At 55.1% G+C, this 19,563-nt stretch overlaps 1 protein-coding gene across 2 annotated transcripts; it reads right to left on the bottom strand.

Annotated features, from left to right (window-relative positions):
* Window positions 1-4,407: 4,407 nt before the first annotated feature.
* YTHDF1 (YTH N6-methyladenosine RNA binding protein F1) lies at window positions 4,408-17,387 on the bottom strand. Of its 2 annotated transcripts, XM_019972059.2 has the most exons (5): window positions 17,063-17,387; window positions 16,803-16,827; window positions 15,715-15,794; window positions 8,653-10,173; window positions 4,408-5,683 (listed from the first exon to the last, which is right to left on the bottom strand). In XM_019972059.2, exons 1-5 carry the CDS (start codon window positions 17,087-17,089, stop codon window positions 5,657-5,659), a joined length of 1,680 nt encoding a protein of 559 aa, XP_019827618.2. In that variant the 5' UTR covers window positions 17,090-17,387; the 3' UTR covers window positions 4,408-5,656. The 2 variants fall into 2 exon arrangements, with proteins under 2 accessions (XP_019827618.2, XP_019827619.2); XM_019972060.2 differs by lacking the exon at window positions 16,803-16,827.
* Between the last annotated feature and the right edge of the window lie 2,176 nt (window positions 17,388-19,563).

The raw sequence follows: 19,563 nt of genomic DNA, 5'->3' as shown, positions 1-19,563 counted from the left end.
CTAGGTGCTCTAAATGGAAAGCCCTTCTGCCCTCCCCACCCACTAGATGGCCCTTCTGCCCTCCCCACCCACTAGATGGCCCTCAGGCCTCAGCTCTGACCCGGCCGCCCCAGGGGCAGGTATCCCAGGGCCCAGGTGCTGTTTGCAGTCATTTCCTTATTCCCTCCATCTCCTGAAGCTAAGCTGGCCAACCCTAGGATCCCTCACTGGAAGCCAGAGAGGTCAGATCAGGACCTGTCCAGGACTGCTGGGGTCTGTCTACCTTCCTTTTCAGCCAGGCCCCAACCCCATCCTGGTGCCACCAGGCCACGCCCTTCCACAGTCTGTGGCAGAAAAGCTGTGGCTGGAGGCGAGAGTAAAGCCAGCTCAAGGCCATCCCCTCCTGGCAGGGGGAGGGGGTTGGATGGGCCCAGCCCTGAGCTTTGCTGCCCCCAACTGCCCAGGAGTAAGGCACCGGTGGGGACTGTCCCAGGAAGGCCAGACGGAGCCGAGTGTTTTCTGGCAGCACCTGCATTTACACCCCACCACCCACTTCCAGCACCCCCACCTCTTGTGCAGCTGGGATCTGGAGTACTAGGAAGTCCCCCTGTGGCTGGGCCCCACCCCTGGCTCTTCCTGTCCACCCGACCAGCATTCCGCCATCTGCTTACCATCCAGATGTGCTCTGTGGCCCTTGGGGGCCCCAGGGGTAGGGACTGTGTCAACAAGCTTTGAAGGAGGCTAGTGACCAGAGCTCCAGAGGCTGGCTGAATTCCAGGTTCCAGTGACTGCAAGGCTTGGGGACAGTGGGAGGCCCTGGGGACCTGCATGAAGGGACATGTCCACTCCACAGGGTGACATCATTTAGATGTCTGCACTAGGCGTGCACTTGGGTAGGAAGGAGCCCGGATGTCACTGGGGGAGGTGACCAGGGCAAAGGGTGCCATTCAGCAAAAATGGGTGAGCCACAGGCTCTGGCCCCTCCCTGGAAACTGTACTTCTGGTGGGACTGACCCAGGGCTCAGGCATGAAGCACGGGGCCTCATCTACCAGGGTCACATCGGAACCTTTGTTGCAGCTGTCTTCACAGTGGGTGTGGGCGGTGAGAGGCTGCCCAGCCTGCTACCATGGTGGGGCACCGAGGGCAGTCATCACTCAGGACCCCTTGGATGATGGGCCTCCCGCAGAGCTGGCGGCCAGTCTCACATGAGCAAGGGGACACTGCAGTTCATCCTCCAGTGGGATGGGCCCTGCTGAGCACCTGCTGGCCCACCCTGGACCCTTGTCCCTCCCTCTGCCACCGGGGGGGCCCTCCCTTCGCATGGCCCTGGGACAGCAATTGCCAGAGGAGGCCACTGTGGGGCCAGCCACCTGGCGAAGTCTGTGAGATGAGCCAGAGGGGTAGGAGTTGGGGGTGGGGTGGGAGGTTATCATCCACAGCAATGGTGGGGGAGGGGAGGCCCGGCCAGGAAGCACCCCCTCCTCCCCCGAGATGCTGCCAAGGACACTGTTGTGTTGACAACCAAACAGGGCCCAGCTGTGTCCACTCACTGACACCTGATGTGCTGCAGTCCAACACACGAGGGCATCTGCTGAGAGCTCCACACAGACTTCCCACAGGGCAAGAACACACACACAACCTGTGCACACATGCAACACACATATACAGCAATACCTACCTATACATACACATGCATGTGTCTAATGCACATATCTACACACAGATACATGCATCACACACCTACACACATATACAACACAGTCTACCTGTATACACACACACACAGCCCACACATACAACACATACCTACACACACACATATACACCATAAACACACACGCAACCCTACGTGTGTGTGTATGTGCTGAGTCGCTTCGGTCATGTCCAACTCTTTGCAACCCCATGGACTGTAGCCCTCCAGGCTCCTCTGTCCATGGGGATTCTCCAGGCAAGAATATTGGAGTGGATTGCCAGGCCCTCCTCCAGGGATCTTCCCCAACCCAGGAATCAATCCCCCATCTCCTGCATTGCAGGTTAAGTTCTTTACGCCTGAGCCACTGGGCAAGCCCAACCCTACACGTACATATGACATATACACACAACACATACCCACACACACACATATACAATACATACGTATGTACATACACACGACCTTCCACACACATATACAGCACACATGCACACACACAACACACACAAAACAGGCACACCTGTCTACAACACACATGTGTATGACACATCCGTACAAACGCAGCAAGCAAATGACCAAGGAAGTGGGGCAAAACACTACCAACAAGCAAATCTAGGTAAAAGGTGTCCTCTGTTCTCTTCTCGCAGATTCTCTGTAAACTTGACATTATTTCCAAATTAAAAGTTTGAGAGCAAAGAATGTGGCTTCCTTGCGAGCCCCGCACAGGCCCCAGCCCCTAGGAATGTGCCTTTCTGAACAGCCTTCTCAACCCAAAACCAGGGCTCCTCTCACAGCACCTGGTACTTCCCCATCTCCAGGTGCCTAAGCCCTGTCCCGAGGGCTGGCAAGTCCCCCAAAATAGCAAAGGGGAGTCAGGCCCTCCCCTGCCCCTTGGAGCAGCTCTGCCCAGGGACCCAGATGTCTGGGGGCTCATCAAGCCCACCCTCCTGACCGCTCTACCTAGACTGAGAAATAGTACTTGCTCCCCCTCAGTCTCTCCCACCAAGCCAGGGGTGGGGCTGGCCACATCTGCCCTGGCGATGGCCGAGGCCACCACTATCCCAATCCAGGCAAACCGTCCCAAGTCAGAGGGCCAGCTGAGGGAGTCCTCCTCCCTGGTTGAGCTGGCAGCAGAGCCGACACGTGGCGGGGAGGGGCACTGCCTGGGCAGGACACTTGTCCACAGCACTGTACCTTGGGTCCCCAGCCTGTCAGGCCCGTGCCAGGGAGGGTCCCTTTTCTCCCCTCCACCTACAGAAGCCCCTAATTTCCAAGCTAGTTAAGCAGGGCTGAGGTGACATGGCCCTGTGCTCACAGCAGGGGCCATCCACCAGCCCCTCATCTCCCTTCCCCTCCCAGACCCCCAAGGGCACACCGCCTGGTCACATGAGAAACCATCACCCAGACTGCCAGCCTGCAAAAGCCGAGTGGTCCATGCTGGAGGCCCAGCCATCCTGCTCCTGCACCCTCCCAGCTCCACACCCACCGGGACCCTCACCCCACGTCACCACAGGTACAGCTTGTCAAGCACCTGGTTGCTCTGAGTTGCCCTCAGGAAGACCCCCACCAGGGGTGGGTCTGAGGCTGACACTGCGTCCAGGTAGCACTAACCCTGCACCTGCTGCCCGGTGGAGGGATTCCCTCCACCTTCCCCACACCCTCCTCCAGGGGCCTCTCCAGAAATAAGAACACGGTCTACCAGTGATGGCTCAGCTGAAAAACATTCCCCACAGGATCCATCCAGTTGCTGCAGTGAAGACGGGTGGGACAGCTGCTCCAATTCCTTTAGAACACAGCTGGTTTCGGGAAAAAAGTTGATCATGCAAATCTCAAGTGACTCCAGGATATGGGAGGAAGCAGCATGTGTGTGTACGTGTGTGTGTGTGTGTAGGGGGAGGAACCAGCATGTGTATGTGTGGGAGGGCAATTTGCACATAGGGCCCAGGAGCCCAAGGGGCTCTGCTGGCTGCCGGTGACGTGAGGACCCACGCATGGGCCTGGGCTCTGGATCTCATCTCAGTTGAGCTCTTGCTTCAGCTCAGCTCTTGCCTCCCCATCCTGGAGATCTTGGATGGCAAGGAGCCAGAGGGGCAGGACCCCACCAAGGGAGAAGCCATCTGCAGGATGAGCTCTCTGCGGACCAGCCCGTGAGGATGGGGTCTGCAGTCAGACCCTCCAAGGAAACCTCTGGAGCCGGAGGGACTGCGTGGAGCACACTGGGCAGATGAAACCCATCATGGAACTCCTGCATGGCAGGCTTCTGGGTGGACAGAGGGGGGACAAGGCAGGCTGACGAGCTGGGTGTGAGGGAAGAGCTGCCACCAGCAGCCCTTTGAAAGCAGGATGGGACATGGTGATTATGCACATCCCCGCAAGCCCTCCCACACCTGCATGTGTTGCCCTCCTCGGCACGTTCAGTCCCAAGTGTCCACAAAGCCAGCAGGGTGGGGGGGACACCCTCAGAGCCAGTCAGCAGCCGAGCCTGCCCTGGCCTCTGCCACTGAGTGCGGGAGCCGGTGGACACCCCAGCACAGTGCGGCCGTTGGCACATTGCTCACCGACCACGTGCTGAGCCAGGAACTGCATGCTCTCTGAGGCTGCCCGACGACTGAGCACACGTGAGACATGGCAGCAGATGCGGGGGACACACGGGCCTCTGGAGAGTTGAGTTAACCGGCTCTGCAGTTAAAACGTTAATTGGTAGAAGAGGGTGAAGAATGAAGTGACAGAAGACTTGCTAAATGGGTATTGTTTATTAAGGCTTGTATTCTTCTAGAGAAAGTTATCCGATGTCGTCCGAGACTCCGCACAGGCGGTACGGTTCAAAGAAAGTGACACGTTCTAAATACAAGTCTAAATAAAACAGTTTGCACTGTGACTCGGAGGGCCTGTCGAGTACACAGTTTTCAGAAGCACCTGCATTCTGCATGGGAGGCCCTTTGCTCGAATCGTGTGCAGTGAGCATGAAGGCAGGCATGCACGCCACGTTCATGCTCTAACTCCCATGGCGAGTTCTTCAGTGGCCCCTCATTCCATAAAACATGACAGCAAATTAAGTTTCTGAAAGATTTGTTGTTTTACCCATTCAACAGGATAAAAGAACATACAGACCCCACAAACTGAACTTTACAACCGGCAGCATCATCCATCACACCCCTCTGGACTACCAGATCTCACATTTAAAGCTCAGTATGATCGGTATAAAAACGTGAAACAGCTCGAGGACTCTCCAGTGAAAAAAGGGGGAAGTCAAATGGTCTGCACACAGAAGGAACCCCTCCGCGCCCAGCCTGTGGTCACCTCCAACCAGGAATACAGCAGACCCCAGGCACACACGGAGGCAGGAGGCAGGTGCTCCAAGGAGAGCAGGTTCACCAAACTTTTGAAAAACTGAAATTTATCCTTCTGCCTAGTAGATGTCAAATGGGCAGATGAGCATCTCAGACAGATAACGGAAGAAATGGCAAAGCAGCCGAACAAGTCGGTCATTAGCCTGTGGACTTCAGCATCTTGAAGGGAAGCAAATTTAAAACACAACACCAAAATGGCAGACAACTCATGGTGTCTTATGTTCAGTATTAAAGCAAAAGGGGTGAGAGACAAAAGGTCTCACATAAAGATGTTAAATGACTGTGAATTTAAGAATAGGAACATAATGTTCCCCCCAAATAATAAATCTTTGGGATGAATTAAGTTTTTGTTTTTAAGAATACTTAACATTTCGCGTTAGGTCAGTGTGATTGATAAGCTGACAAAACATAGTCCTTTATTAGTGAGTTCTACAATACTATATGATACATAGAAAAAATACAAATGAATGCAGATTCATCTGGGCGAAAATAAACTACAAAGGACATAAAGATGTGAGCAGGCGAGCACTGCATGAAGCCAGCAGAGCCGCCGCCGGGAGACAGCACCAGGCACACGCCCTCCAGCCACGCAGCCCCACGTCAGACCAGACGGCACGAGAGCCTGCTGAACCCTCACTGCTTGTTTCGACTCTGCCGTTCCTGTAAGGAAAGGGGAGAGTGTAACACACGGGCCTCCGCGCACACAGACAACGTGCCTCCAGGTCCAGGTGCTGTGGCCAGATGTGGACCCTGCTCCCTGCTTGGCCACCACCCACGGCAGCTCGAAGCTTTGGCGTCCTGGCCACTTGGGCCAGGCACCTGACAACTGCCAACATGCGGTGACACCTGGGCACGGAAGGCTCCTCTGGCCAGTTTGCTTCCTACTGCCCACAGGACCACCTTTCCCAGGGCGGGCGTGTGAGTAGCCTGTGAACACAGTGCCAGCCCTCCACGTCCCCATGTCCGCCCGCCTGCTGAAAGCCATCTCAGCCTCTCCTTACGATATGCCACTTGACTCGACTGCAAATATGGCAACGTTTCCCGCCGCCCCCCCACCCACTGCCCCTCTCGATAGGATGAAGCTGGGAAAGGACCACTACAAGAGTCACTACACACATACAGTATAATGCAGTAAAAACACTCTCTTTTAAAAAAAAAAAAAACAACACTCTTTTGCTAAAACTGACCTCACGTACCTTCAGGTTAACAAGACCCCAATTCCCTGGTCCCCCATGTCCCCACCCAGGGCTGGTCAACAGCAGGAGCACCTGCCATACTTTTCATACTGTCCCCTTGTCCCGAAAAAGCCCCCAAGTATGTGGGTGAGCAGGCAGGCTAGTGGACAGCTACGACTCCAGGAATTAACTGTGCCTCCCCACCCTGAACTCTGACCTGCAAACGCTAGGAGTTGTGTGTCCTGCACCCTCCTAGAAAGAGCCCAGCTCCTGCCCCTCCTGGACAGCAAGGCCGGACTCTCTTCTGAATTCAAAGTGGCTGCGGCTGACGTGATGCTGACAAGGGCGGGCTCCTCCCACAGCCCCGACTCCTCTAACCATGACAACGACCACTACCTTGAGACTGGAACAGCCTCTTCTCAGACCAAGCCCAACAGAGGCCAATCGCTGCCTCCTCAGCAGAGGCTCAATCCTGACCCTCCATCTCTGCCCAGTTTTCCATGGAATCGCTATGTCTGCAGAGCTGACCGCGGGCCGCAGCCAGTTTGGTCGTATGAGGAACTCTCCAGCTTGATTCTGTCACTTAAAACCTGCACTATTTTAAGCGCCCTAGAGAGCAGCCATCTCTAGATTTAAAGCCCAGAGGCTTGCACGCCTGGGTCTGATCCAGCTGCCACGAGACCAGGCGCTTCCCAACAAAGCCAGCCCGCTTTCAGATGGATAGCTGAGACGCAGGGCAGTGACACGCCCGTCCAACGGCAAGTGCATCTTACCTTTCAACACAACACGTCTCTAAGCATCGCAATCATTTCAAACACCAGCTGATAAACAAAAAGACTACCTGAGAACCTCCAGGGTGGGCTTCCTGGTGGTGGCTGCCCTACCAGCAAGCTCAGAGGTTACGAGGAAGAGCTGCTTCCACCCACATCTTTTTTAAGGACACACCCAATTCTTGCCAGGAAATCAGCGCCAGCTGCCAACTCCAGAAGGAACCACAGGGACAAGTGTCCTGGTAGATGTTTGTGGGGCCAAGACAAGACCCACCCACACTCTTCCACAGCCCACCGAGCCCAAGAGAGGCCTGACATCTCTCTAGGACAGCAACGGGTTGGGGTTCCAAGACGGGAATTAACCTAGCACTGACCCCTGTGAACAAAGGTGGCTGGCTCATGGTGCCTGCTTCTGCAGTACCCCTGCCCCAGGGGGAGGGACAGCCCAGGGAAGCCTCCCAGCAAAGCCAGAGGACAGCCCTGCTGAAGAGGCTCCCAGAGGAACAGCTGGAAGCCATGGGCCCCACGGGTCTGGGCTCGGGTGGCTCCTCCGTCTACCTGTTCCCGACATGCAAGCACATGACCACGAGGCAAGTTCCAGGACAGAGGTACCTCACACAGCCACCAGGGCAGGGCAGAAGTCTACCCCTCGGCTCACTACACCCATCAGAACCAAGGGCCACAGCGCGTGAGACACACGCAGAGCCAGCATCTGGTCACCAGGGGCCTCAAGTCTCGTGGGTAAGACCTACATCCTATCCAGGCAAATTCAGCATCTCTGCGTTTCATTTCATACCCGTTTCACACTAACTGAAAGGAAACAAGACATCTCTCTTCCGCCCCAAAGAGGCAGTGCAACCAACCTGTTTCCAAAGCTTTGTGGGTGGTCAGTCTGTGTAACTTCCAAACTGCTACCAGCACTGTGCTCTATGTCCTATTTACAAGCCTTTCTGTCAGAAAACTCTCAGGACACTGAATTCCCAGATGGGCAAAGCATCTTTTTTTAAAATAAAAAAAACACAGAAAACTATAAAGGATTGAAAATCCACCTATTATCAACTGATATTTCGTGAAAGAAAAGACATTTTAATACCAAAGAAGCAGGAAGAATCTCAGGCTCAGCTCTTAACACAATGGCTCTACCAGGTGTGCCAGTGCCCTGTCCTCCCCATTTCTGGGCCAGTCTCCCACCAAGCAGACTCAGCCCATGCGCTGGCACAGGAGGTGGGGACCCACTCAGAGACCAGTTCAAGGGTCTTCTGTTGTGCTTCCAGACACACACACTCCAGTTATGAACTGTCTGCATCCCAATCTCCCCTGCCCACTGCTTATTAGATGGAGCAGATTCATGTTTCCAGAAACTGCAGCATACTGGGTTTTTAAGACAGAATAAAGCAGCAGCCACTTCTAGACTGGAGTGTCCCCACTGCTGAAGGCCACGCCCAGTTGGGCCTTAGTGGGAGCATCTGGCCCAGCAGCCTCGCCTGTCCACCCTGGGGCCACAGAACTCTAAGTGTTCCAGGCTGGACAGAGACTGGGAAGCCCTGTTCTAACGAGTCACCCAAGTCCTCTACAACAGAGGCTGCAACCCATTGTTTCTGAACAATTGGCAAGGACCCAGGTGCTGTGTCAACAGCTGTTCAACGTCCGTGTTGGGCCAGGGACCCCGCCCGGCCAGGCTCACCTTACGCACCACCTCCTCCTCCTCCTGGCGCCTCTCGTAGTGTGAGAAGTCGTCAAAGATGGAGGTGCTGTGCCTGTAGGAGGCGATGATCCGCAGCACCTGCCGGGCCTTCTCCAGGGGTACCTCCTGGGTGTCGCGCGAGTTGGTAACCGGCTTGTTGTCATTGTTTTCCAGCCGGATGTGCCGCAGCTGGCTGTTGGGCACGTCCTTCACAAAGATCCACTTCACGTCAAACTTGCCCTTCCACTTGTCCTGGGACCAGACCCCAGCGCTGGTGCCGTAGTCCACAGGCGACTTCATCTCGGCCACCCCGCAGAAATGGCCGCTGCCGTTGACGCTGAAGAGCAGGTAGACGGGCCCCTTGCTGCCCAGGGCGCGGAAGGCACTGTCCAGGCGCCGGTTGCCATGCTCTGTGCTACACCAGAGCGAGTACTTGATAGAACGGTGCACATCATCCTCAGAGTAGCTCTTGATGATGAACACACGCCCGCTCTTCAGGTTCCAGTCAAACTCCTTGGGGTTGTAGCTGTGGGCGGCTTTCAGTTTTTCTAGGACGGGGTGGGACTCTGCGCTCGGGGTCGTGCTGGGCTGGGCGCCCCCGGAGGAGTTACTGTCGCTGCCGAGGCCCCCGGTCTGCCCGAACGCCGCATTTCTGCTACGAGGGGCAACCCAGCGGGTCTGGGGCAGCTGCTGGGGGCCCGTGTGCTGTGGTGGGGCCGGAAGGGGAGGTTGGGCGGGAAGAGGCTGCATGGCCGGCTGGGGCTGGGGGGCCGCCGAGGAGGCTGGAACCTGCTGGGGGGCCGGGGCTTTGGGCACAGGTCCCTTGTTGTCCCAAGTACCAATGTCCATGTTATGTTTAATAGGTGGCGGGGGCAGCGCCCCCCCGATGGCAGGCCCGCTCTTGGCCTTCATTTTCGGCTGTGGTTTAGCAGGTTTGCTGGCAATGGCAGCCCATGAGGTCGGCTTCGACACTGGCAGGGGCACATTTGTCCCACCGTTGCCAGAAAGGATGCCTGTCATGGCCACACTGCTGACGACCGACCCTACCGTCTTGACTGCAGAGGTGGTGACGTCCCCAATCTTCAGGCCCACCATGCCCTGCTCCAGGCTGTTCATTCCTGGTGCCTTGTTGAGGGTATCACCATGAAAGCCTGTCTGTCCGTCCACAATCGTGCCACCCAAGGAGCTTGGCGGGTAGGTGTAGCTGTTCCCGTAGGCTGAACTCTGAGCCTGCTGACCCTGAGACCCACTAGTCCCCCAGGCCGAGAAGGCAGGGTTTTCAGGGAAGAAATTAAACCTGTGCTGGTAGATGTTGCTGCCCAATCCCCCAGGCTGCCCGAAAACGGCATCGTGCACGAAGTGGTGGTCTCCGTTACTGAGCTGTCCGTAGGTGGTGAGGTAGGGGATTGGAGGGTCCCCTCCAGTAGACCACGGTGCCTCGTTGAGGGAATAGGGGAATCCGATGGATGGCGGGTAATAGCTGGACAGGTAGGGGTCGGCCATGGAGGGGTAACTGTTACTCTGTGAAAACAAGCACGGGAAGAGTTAGGCCGTGACATGGCAGAGACACTGCCACACCGAGCACGTCCGCTTCAGCACAGGTGTGAGCAGCACACAACGGGAGCCCGGGCAGGACACAGAGGGCAAACACCCAGACGACCCACGTGGCCACCCAAACACTCAGGACCACTTGTCATGATCATGACTCGAGTCAGGAGACCCGCCCCGCCACTCTACTTTTAAGAGTGACCACTCACAGGAAGCAGCCCAAGGAGCAGGTCTCTGTCCTACAGCAGTAACACTCGAGCAGGACACGGGCAGCACAGGCAGAGTGACGAAGTGCTCGAGAGGCAGCAGGCGCTTCTAACAGCAGCCAGGATGCTCGCTAATGACGCGCCTGGATGGATACCTTTCCCACTCTCAACCCTCAGGACTCCTGCCCCTGTCAAGGGCCGCCCCAGAGACCCCTCCACAGGCTTTTCTGGACATCTGCCTGGACCTCCAACCCTGAGCCCAAAGAGGTCTGGCCCCCTCAGTCTCCACTGTTTCCTGGGCAGGCTCTCAGAGGAGACCCAGCTATGGGGGATGGGCAAGTCTCCCTAGCGTCTCCACACGCCAGGGTCCCCTTTACTGGGAGAGCTGGGCTCTGAACCAGCCCTGCCCGACCCCTCCTGACACTATGTCCCCACAGGACCACGGGGCACAAGCAGGCTGTGTGCAGTGATCTACAGCACTGGGAACGGCATATATATTTTCATTCCCATCTTACTGGCAGCCCAGTCCCACATCAGCCAGATCTCCCTCCAAACTCTGAGAGCAAAGCAGCAGAGTAACAGGTGAGGCTGCTGGGATCAGCAGGGAACCTGCGGCGCCCTTCTCGCTGTGGTCTGCATCCCCTCCCCACAAAGATGGTGCTTCCGTACATGGTGCTTAGGCCAATTGTCCAGGCTCCAGGTCACAGGGCAACTGAGCTGTGCTCACTCCGTGAGCCGGGCTGTGGGGCCGACCAGGGTTCAGGCTGCTCGTGATCACCCCAGCCCCTCGGAAGCCCGCCTGACCGCGGCCTAGGGCTCTACAGACACGCTCCCCAGCTGGGCTCCTGAGACAGCAAACACGCTGTCTGCTTAGTCAGCCATGCAACCCAGGTCAGGAGGCTCAAGCTTACCCGCCAGGGACGTGGGTGCAGAGACCAAAGGGATAAAACAAACTGCCCACTTCCTCCGAGCACACTAACACCTCTGTACAGCTGTATCACTGGTCTAGTCAAAGGAGCAGTACAGAACAAACTCTTAAGGAGGACTCAGGTAAAACCACCCTGACGACTGCTTTCACACATGAGAGATCTAATTATAGCCTCTGTATAATTCAGGGCCTCAAAAAAGGAAGGCTGACAGGTCTTCAAGGCAGAATTAGTCCAGTAATGGGAGAAAAAACACCCCCATGTGTTGGACTCTTAGGACACCTCCTCGTGACCAAATCTAAAGTGATAAACAAAATGGACACTCCAAACAGTATAAACTCAGAGTCGTTGACAGTCAGCCCCAGGCAACCGTTTTTCAAAACCCGAACAGTAAAACACAATAAACCCATAAATTAATTCTATAATTAAGTTATTTTATACTTAAAACTTAACCACGTTAGGAAAAAGTCTCTCATTCTCAATGACCAGAATCACCTTTTTAAAAGTTGAAATGTTTGACCCCTATATCCATTTTGTTGAGAAGAAAGAAATTCTGAAATTACTCAAATGCTTTAAGTTTCACAAACGATACAGGGACTCAACCATTACAGTGACCAAAAGACGGGACTGGAGGGGAAACAGAAGGGGAAACAGAAAGGAGCCTCCAGAAGCCCAAGACACACACACCACCTGCGGAGCATGCTGAGGAGCATTCACACAGGGACAAGCCAGCTCGACCTCGCAGGATGGCGTGTGAGAAACAGCGACATGAGGTCTCGAGGTGATGCCATGCTGATCCCACAGTGGAGGAACACCCCCAGCACTTGAGGGGCTCTGCCCACATCTCATCAGAGGACACGACCAACGGCAAAGCTTTCGAAAAGGTTCCTAAATGGGTCTACACTGACTCCCAGTGAATCGGCACTAGCACTCGGAACGAGTGAATTCACACAACATTCTTTTCTTAGGAGGCGAATGTTTCTCATTACACCCAGAACAACTGAATTATTCAAGAGGAAAAGTGAAAAAGGTGACTTTCCCCCTTTCTGTCACCGTCAACACGAGCGGGGATGCTGCTGAGTCTGCCAACAACCAGATGCTCGAGTGAAGATGCTGAGCCCCGGGGGCCCCTCTGTCCACACACTCAGCCCTCTGTCAGCCGGTAGCACTCACACCAAACTCAGAGGCACTGTCTCCAAAACTCTGGGCAGGAATTTTCTGGGTCCTTTCAGTCTTTCCTTACCTTTCAGAGGTAAAAACAGAGAACCGGAAAGCAGGAAGGCCCTGAGAAGGGCAAAGTCAGGATGATCTGGTAGCCCCAGAAAGTGAAAGTCGCTCAGTGTGTCCAACTCTTTGTGACCCCATGGACAATACAGTCCACGGCCTTCTCCAGGACAGAATACTGGAGTGGGTAGCTGTTCCCTTCTCCAGGGGATCTGCCTAACCCAGGGATTGAACCCGGGTCTCCCACATTGCAGGCAGATTCTTTACCAGCTTAGCCACCAGGGAAGCCCAAGTATGCTGGAGTGGATAGCCCATCCCTTCTCCAGCGAATCTTACTGACCCAGGATCTGAACCAGGGTCTCCTGCCTTACAGGCAGACTCTTTACCAGCTGAGCTACTAGGGAATCCCCAGGGCCCCACCCAACGCCTCTCACCCTTGCCCCTGGGCCCCCTACCCCAGCCCTGCTGTCCTTCCCTGTGCTTTCTCTACCCTCATCATTTCCAAAATACTGACTGATGAGTATTTCAAGTCACAGAAGCAGATCCAGAGCTGCTACATAAGGATGCTCCTTGAGGCCACTAGGAAGAAAAACACACCAGAAGCAGGGACCCCGGGCCTTTCTGAGGAAGGCAGACCTACCAAAGCGTGGGTACAAGTCACCTAACTCAACTGACAGGTGTGCTTTTAAATGTTTTCCAAATCATTTGAAGCCTTAAGGCTTCACAAACCAGAAAAACAGTGTCTCCACCTGGCTACCACATACCACGTCTGGGTTAAAAAAAAGGTAAGAAAGCATCACAAGGCTGATGGATATGCCCACAACCTCGCCTTAGCAACAGCTCCACAGGTGCCCATGCGTACCAGAGAAAGGTCACATAGAAAACCGCCTTCTTTAAACACATACAGCTCATCTCATGTCAACACCACCTCAGTAAAGACTGAGCGCACAGACGGGAAGTGGGCACTCACTGCTCCTGGCCACAGCGATCGCCACTCAGGCCTCCTCATTAGCAGCCTGGAAGGATATAGCAGCAGAGCCCACATCTAGAGGAGGGATTCTTGATGGCATCACAGCCCTGGTGAAGAAAGGAGTGGCACACACAGGACCCATGGACCCTGCTGCATGCTGTGAGAGGTCCTGCTGCTCAGTCCACAGCCTGGCTCTGCCACTGGGCACAGCAGAACCTCACTGGCCCTCACGGTCTGTGTCCCTAATATGAAAAGGCCAGGAAAACTTAGGATCTAAGAGCCCTCCTGAGTGGCATGCTTCCTACACAATTGGGCATTTCTGGACAGTCTACTTTCTATCAAGAGTTTTCTTAACAGAGTCCCTCTTAAGTGATGTGCTGTCTAGTCATCTTGCTGAGAACAGCACATCTTAACATGCAGAATGAAGGGGCTATTTTTTAAGTGTCCACTGACAGCACCAACCTACCCCAGTCTTTCCAATGGCCTCCCCAGAGTAAGACAGCTGGGAGTACTCCACTGACATTGGAAAGTCACCTACTCAAACATCCCTGGTGGTCCAGTGATTAAGAATCCGCCTGCCAATGCAGGGAACATAGGTTCAATCCCTGCTCTGGGAAGATCCCACATGCCACAGAGCAACAAAGCCCGTGCACCACAACTATTGAGCCTGTGCTCTAGAGCCCGTGAGGCACAACTACTGACACCATGTGCAACAACTACTGAAGTCCACACGCCCCAGAGCCCGTGCCCCATAATAAGAGAAACCACTGCAATGAGAAGCCCACACACCGCAACAAAGAGTAGCCCCCGCTTGCTGCAACTACAGAAAAGCCCACATGCAGCAATGAAGATGACCCAGAGCAGTCAAAAATAAACTTAAAAAAAAAGGAAGCCATCTACTCCTTTTTAAAACATCCTACCTTATGAAATTTTGTTTTAAATGAAGCAACCTCCTCTCCTGATATTTTTGGTTAAAATTTAATACATAACACTGCTGGAGCAAATCATGCAAGAGAAATAAGTTTAAGTCCGCTCAACTTCCTGCCACGCCTCTGGCTGAAAGGCCATCACAGAGCAGTCCCTTGTCCTGCCGAGAGGAGGGGTGGGTTCTTCGGGATGGGATGGGGTGGGGTGGGGTGGGGTCGGGTGGGGAGTGTGTGGCCCTCAGCCTCTGTCCTGCCAAGTGGAGCAGGAAAGAGAATGGAGAAAAGCCCTAAGACACTCCAGAGAAGAGCAGACAAGCAAGGAAACAGGCAGCCCAGCTTCATTCCACAGGAAAGAGGCAGAGCCTCATTTTATTTTAAAGCAAACATACACCATGTACTTTAAAAGTGACAGATGTTTTGTTTAAACTTGAACTCAAACTGACCTAGTGGTTTTAGACAGGACAACACAGCCCCCCAGAAGACACCTGTGACATTTCTGGTTGTCACACGAGATAGCATGCAGATACTAATGACATTTCATGGATGCAGGCCCAGGAGGCTCCTAAACATCCTACAGTGTGCAAGACGGCCGCCCAAACAGAGCACTTCAATCCACAATCCCCTTACCGCCAAGGCTAAGAAAACACCTAAGAGAACGGATGGCTACAACCCATTAGGTACTGCCTTGAGCTCTAGGGGCACCCTGTAGTCCACCCTGCCCACAACTCTGTCAGGAGTCACCTCTTCAACTGTCTAGAGAAAAGTAAGTGAGCAGAGAGGGCAAGCCATCAAGAAAGTGTCCCAGTCAGCAGGGGCGTGAAGAACTCAAAGATGGAGCCTCACTTCAGAGTCCTGCTCTAGCTGCTCCTAGACCAAAATTCCAATCGCTCAGAGCTAAAAAAAAAAAAGTCACTGGAAAGCTTCAGAGAACTAAGTGACACTCCACTTTGTCAAACACAATGCCATCACTGACCCAGCAATGCTGAGACCGCCCAACTAGAATGCCGCATGCCTGCCAGCCCCGGTGGGATGTCATCTCCTCCAGAGAGAAGACCAGCTTCACTGCGCTCATGCCCCACCTTCCATGTGATGCTGCTCTTCAAAACAAGCCTTTGTCAGTGTCTTACTTTACCTTTAGTATTTTATAGTCTGCATCTCTGTTGTTCAGGATGATAACATCAGAAATAAGTAGTAAAGGTGTATTTACTTTTTCAAAACTCAGGTGAAATAAATGCAAACATGTTATAAAAAGATAAACTCACCTGGTTTGACTGTCCAGAAAGGTAGGGCTCAAAGTCATTGTCATGAACGGTATCCTTCTGATGCAAAGAACCATTTTGTACTGCAAGAAAATTTGGAACATATTACCTTTGAATTCTTAAAACGTTGCTTTTAATCATGGAAATTGGAAAAAGTCAAGTTTATGTCCATCAACTTCTAGAAATTGCTTTTACTTTAAAAATGGACGCAGACATTCAGAATTGACACGCAGCTAATTAGAAAAGTGATACAAAACTTTCAATAACTTAGGTAACGATTTTTATGAAAATTAATTGGAATTTGGTAGACACTAACAAAAGGGAGGTACAGATGAGATAATGCCAGGAACTTATAACCCGGTTTTGGTAAAGGTGATGCATTCAAAGGTCTTTGTATGCCCCGCGAGGAGTGGGAGTGAGGCTGGGAAGCTGTAACTGGACGTCTCTGAACTATTATCTGGCTGCACTCTTACTTTCCACTGTCACCACACTCAGCCAGGAAAGGAGGGGAAGGTAAAGAAGTGCTGGGCCTTCTCCAATCTCCAAACGTGATAACCCTATTTGGTTACACCCGAGGCACACACACCCCGGTTCAAAATAGTCTATGGAGTAAACATGAAGCGTCACCAGTTTTCCCAGGAGTGAGTTTTAGGGGTGGACCCCAAGCCAGACTATCCCGAGATTACAAGACACTCAAAAGACAGAGGCTTGAACTACTGGGGTAAGGAGCCAGAGTACAGGGCCAAGGGCCAGCCCCACGCCTGGGGTCACAGACAGAAGGGTCGCTCAGCCCCTGGCCTCCTTCCCTTCCCCCCGCCACTACCCTGAGGAAAGAGGGAACTACGAAATTACTCTCCCCGTCGATTTACTTCTTGAAAACTCCCTGTTTTTAACCTGTTTCGTCTCCCCCAATATCAAAATCCGAAGTTTTCTCTCCCTAAAGCTGAGAAAGGAAAACTCCGCGGTCCTGGCCGCCGCTTCAGAGACCTCTCTCTCTCCCATACACGTGCACCGGGTCTCGGCGAGCGCCGCCCCCTCCGCTCCCGAGCCCCTCCGCCCCGGTCCCTGGCTGCCGTCCCGACTTCGCTCACCTTTATTATCTTGTCCTTTTGTTCTCTGATTCGCCGCAGGCCGGACATGCGAACGGACAGCACCCGGGGAGAAGAAACACAACTTATCCACGAGAACCCCTCCCGGCGGGCGACGAGCTCCGGCCCGAACCGGTCCGTGGCCCCAGACGACGGCGCTCCGGTCCCATGACCCCAGCCCAACCCCGCGACCCAGACCCCGGCTCCGTAAGCGGCCCCCGCGACCCCGCCGCCCGGCCCCGCGACCCCGGTCCCGCTACTACCTGGGGGTCCACGCTGGTGGCCGACATGCTTCATGAACAGCCGGCGCGGCGCGGGGCCAGGGCGCCCGCCGGCTCGGGCCTCCCCGCGAGGCCGGGCCTGTCACCCGAGCTCTCGCGGCCCCGGGCCCGCCGCCTCCTCCCCGGGCACCGGCCGGCCGGGCGGCGGCGGCGGCGCGGCGGCTGCCGGGCGCGCGAGCCGCTCGTGGGCAGGCGCGAGGCGGCTAGCGGGACGGGACGCACTGACTAGGCGCCGACTCCAATGGCGGCGGCGGCAGGGGCAGCGGCGGCGACGGCAGCGGCAGCGGCAGCGGCAGCGGCGGGGACCAGGCGGCGCGACGTCAGCTAGCGCGGGGCAGGCCGGGAGGTCGACGGGCAGCCACGCGCCGCGCCTGCGCGCTGCCCCCCGGCGGGACGGATCTCGCGCCCTGGTCCCAGTCTTGCGCGGCGGGATTGGGCAAGCCCAGTGAGTAACATGGGCATGTCCTGGAGCGCTGCGGGCCCAGCCCCGCAGGTGTGCACCTGTCTGGCCTCGCTACCGCAGCCACAGAGGTGGCAATGATGCGGCTGCACGGCGCGTGCTGGCACAGGTTGGCGCGGATTGTGAGCCCGGTGGCACCCCCTGCGCTTGTCCCTCAGGTGTGAAGAAGAGCAACCCGCGAATGCGAGCATCCACCGAAAGCCACTTTCAGCGGGCTGCAGTCCGCTCTACCCCACACCTCGCCCCAAACGCCCCGCCAACAACCCTCGGAGGGGAGCCCAGGCTCTGAGGTTAGCGGTCCTCGCCCTGGGCTCGGGCCTCCTGAGATTGCCGCCTAGTGAGCGCTCTCTTGGGTCTCCTTGGGGCTCAGCTTATAACCATTTTGCATTTAGATTCTTGACCTCGAATTTCACCACAGGGAGGAAAACAGTTCAGCGCTGCACTTTACCCTAGTCCAGGATCTGCTCAGGGCATTAGAGTCTCTATTCGGGGAATGGAGAGACCCTTCCTGCCCTCCTTCCTGAAGGGACATCACTTCCCATTCATCACTCACTCCCACCCTATCCCACACCAGGCCCCCATCCTGGACACCTAGCAGGCCTCCCAACTCCTGTGGCCCTGCTCCAACATGGCTTCCGGATGGGTCTCTTCTTTTCCAGCTCTGGCATTTGTAACATCTTCCCAAGGCCTAGATCTGCTGAAGGTGAAAGGCCTGGAATGCTGGCTCTCCCACCTTCTGGTGGCCCCGAGTGTCCCTAGCTCTCTGCCTGTGTCTCACACGAGCTTCTCCCTGTGTTGTGTCTCTGAAACTTCCTCTTCCTATGAGGACACTGTCATTGGATTTAGGGCCACCCTAATCCAGTTTGACCTCATCTTAGCTTCATTGTATTTGCACAGACCCTATTTTCAAATAATGCCATACTCACAGGTACCCAATGGACAGGAGTCTGGGGGTTCACTGTTCAGCCAGGACAGGGATCACAAATGATGTCAACTGAAACATTTGAGGTGCTCAACAGGGGCTGAGCTATGGAAGGATTGGCTCCTGAAACTACAGGCCTCAGGTGGTGCAGCCACACCAGCCTGCTGGCCAGGGAAGAGGCAGGCAGGATCTGAGAGCCACGCCTGGACCTACCCCAGACTGCCACCCAGCCAGCTGGAAAATCTGGCAATGGTCCTCACTGATGTTGGGGGGTGGGATAGCGTGAGGATCGCCCAGAGCAGGGAGCAGAGGGTCACCAGAGGCCCAATGTAGAGATTCTGTGGGCCCAGCATAGGGGCTGAGGCCCCCTAGACCAGCCCTGAGGGGAAGCCTTTTCTTCTGGCAAACCAGTGGACACAGGAAGGATGGAGTCACAGAGTCTGGAGCTGGGCTTCCTGTTCCTGGTCAGGCTATGAACACAGTGGGAGAAACTATCCCAGCTCCTGGCACAGGGAGGGGATGTGGGGGCCTTAAGTGGTGGTGACCAGCTCAGGCTTAGGAGCAGACCGGGAACTCTGGAGAGAGGGTGGCCTGACCCCAGGATCTGTGCTGGGACCAGCCAGCTCTCCCCACTGCCCAGAACACTCTGCTCCTGCCCTCCCCCACCTGACCCCTGGTCACCCTTCAGCTTCAGGGAGGAGCCACGTCCACGCAGGCACGTGACTCAGGTTTCCTGCCAGGAGGTCCAGCAGAGAGAACCCACCATATACTGGGCCCCCCCAGGCACCCCCTCCCTGCCATACCTGACTGGGATGGGATTGTCTAAATGTTTCTACAAATGATTTTAAAAGGTTTGATTTTCTATTTATTTCAAAGGCACATAAGCCCATGGTTAAAAACCTCACCTAGAACTTCCTCAGCAGTCCAGCGGTTAGGACTCAGTTCTTTCACTGCTGTAGCCCCGGTTTCTATCCCTGATGGGGGGAACTAAGATCCCACAAGACATATGACACTGCCAAAAACAAACACACCTTCTCTGTGTGTTCAAAGGAACAAGGTGGGAGGCAGGCCTCTCTAGCCTCGCTGACCCTGATGCACATG

This window comes from Bos indicus, chromosome 13, assembly GCF_029378745.1.
Source record: "Bos indicus isolate NIAB-ARS_2022 breed Sahiwal x Tharparkar chromosome 13, NIAB-ARS_B.indTharparkar_mat_pri_1.0, whole genome shotgun sequence".
In the NCBI taxonomy this organism is placed as follows: Eukaryota; Metazoa; Chordata; class Mammalia; order Artiodactyla; family Bovidae; genus Bos; species Bos indicus.
The sequence above is the reverse complement of the archived record's forward strand: the minus strand, read 5'-3'. Positions and strand labels throughout refer to the sequence as shown.

Coding starts and splice junctions, on each gene's coding strand:
- YTHDF1 (XM_019972059.2), bottom strand. CDS start 17,089: ATGTCGGCCACCAGCGTGGACCCCCAG. Junction 16,828..17,062: donor CCACCAGCGTGGACCCCCAG/GTAGTAGCGGGA, acceptor GCGGCGAATCAG/AGAACAAAAGGACAAGATAA. Junction 15,795..16,802: donor AAAAGGACAAGATAATAAAG/GTGAGCGAAGTC, acceptor ATTTTCTTGCAG/TACAAAATGGTTCTTTGCAT.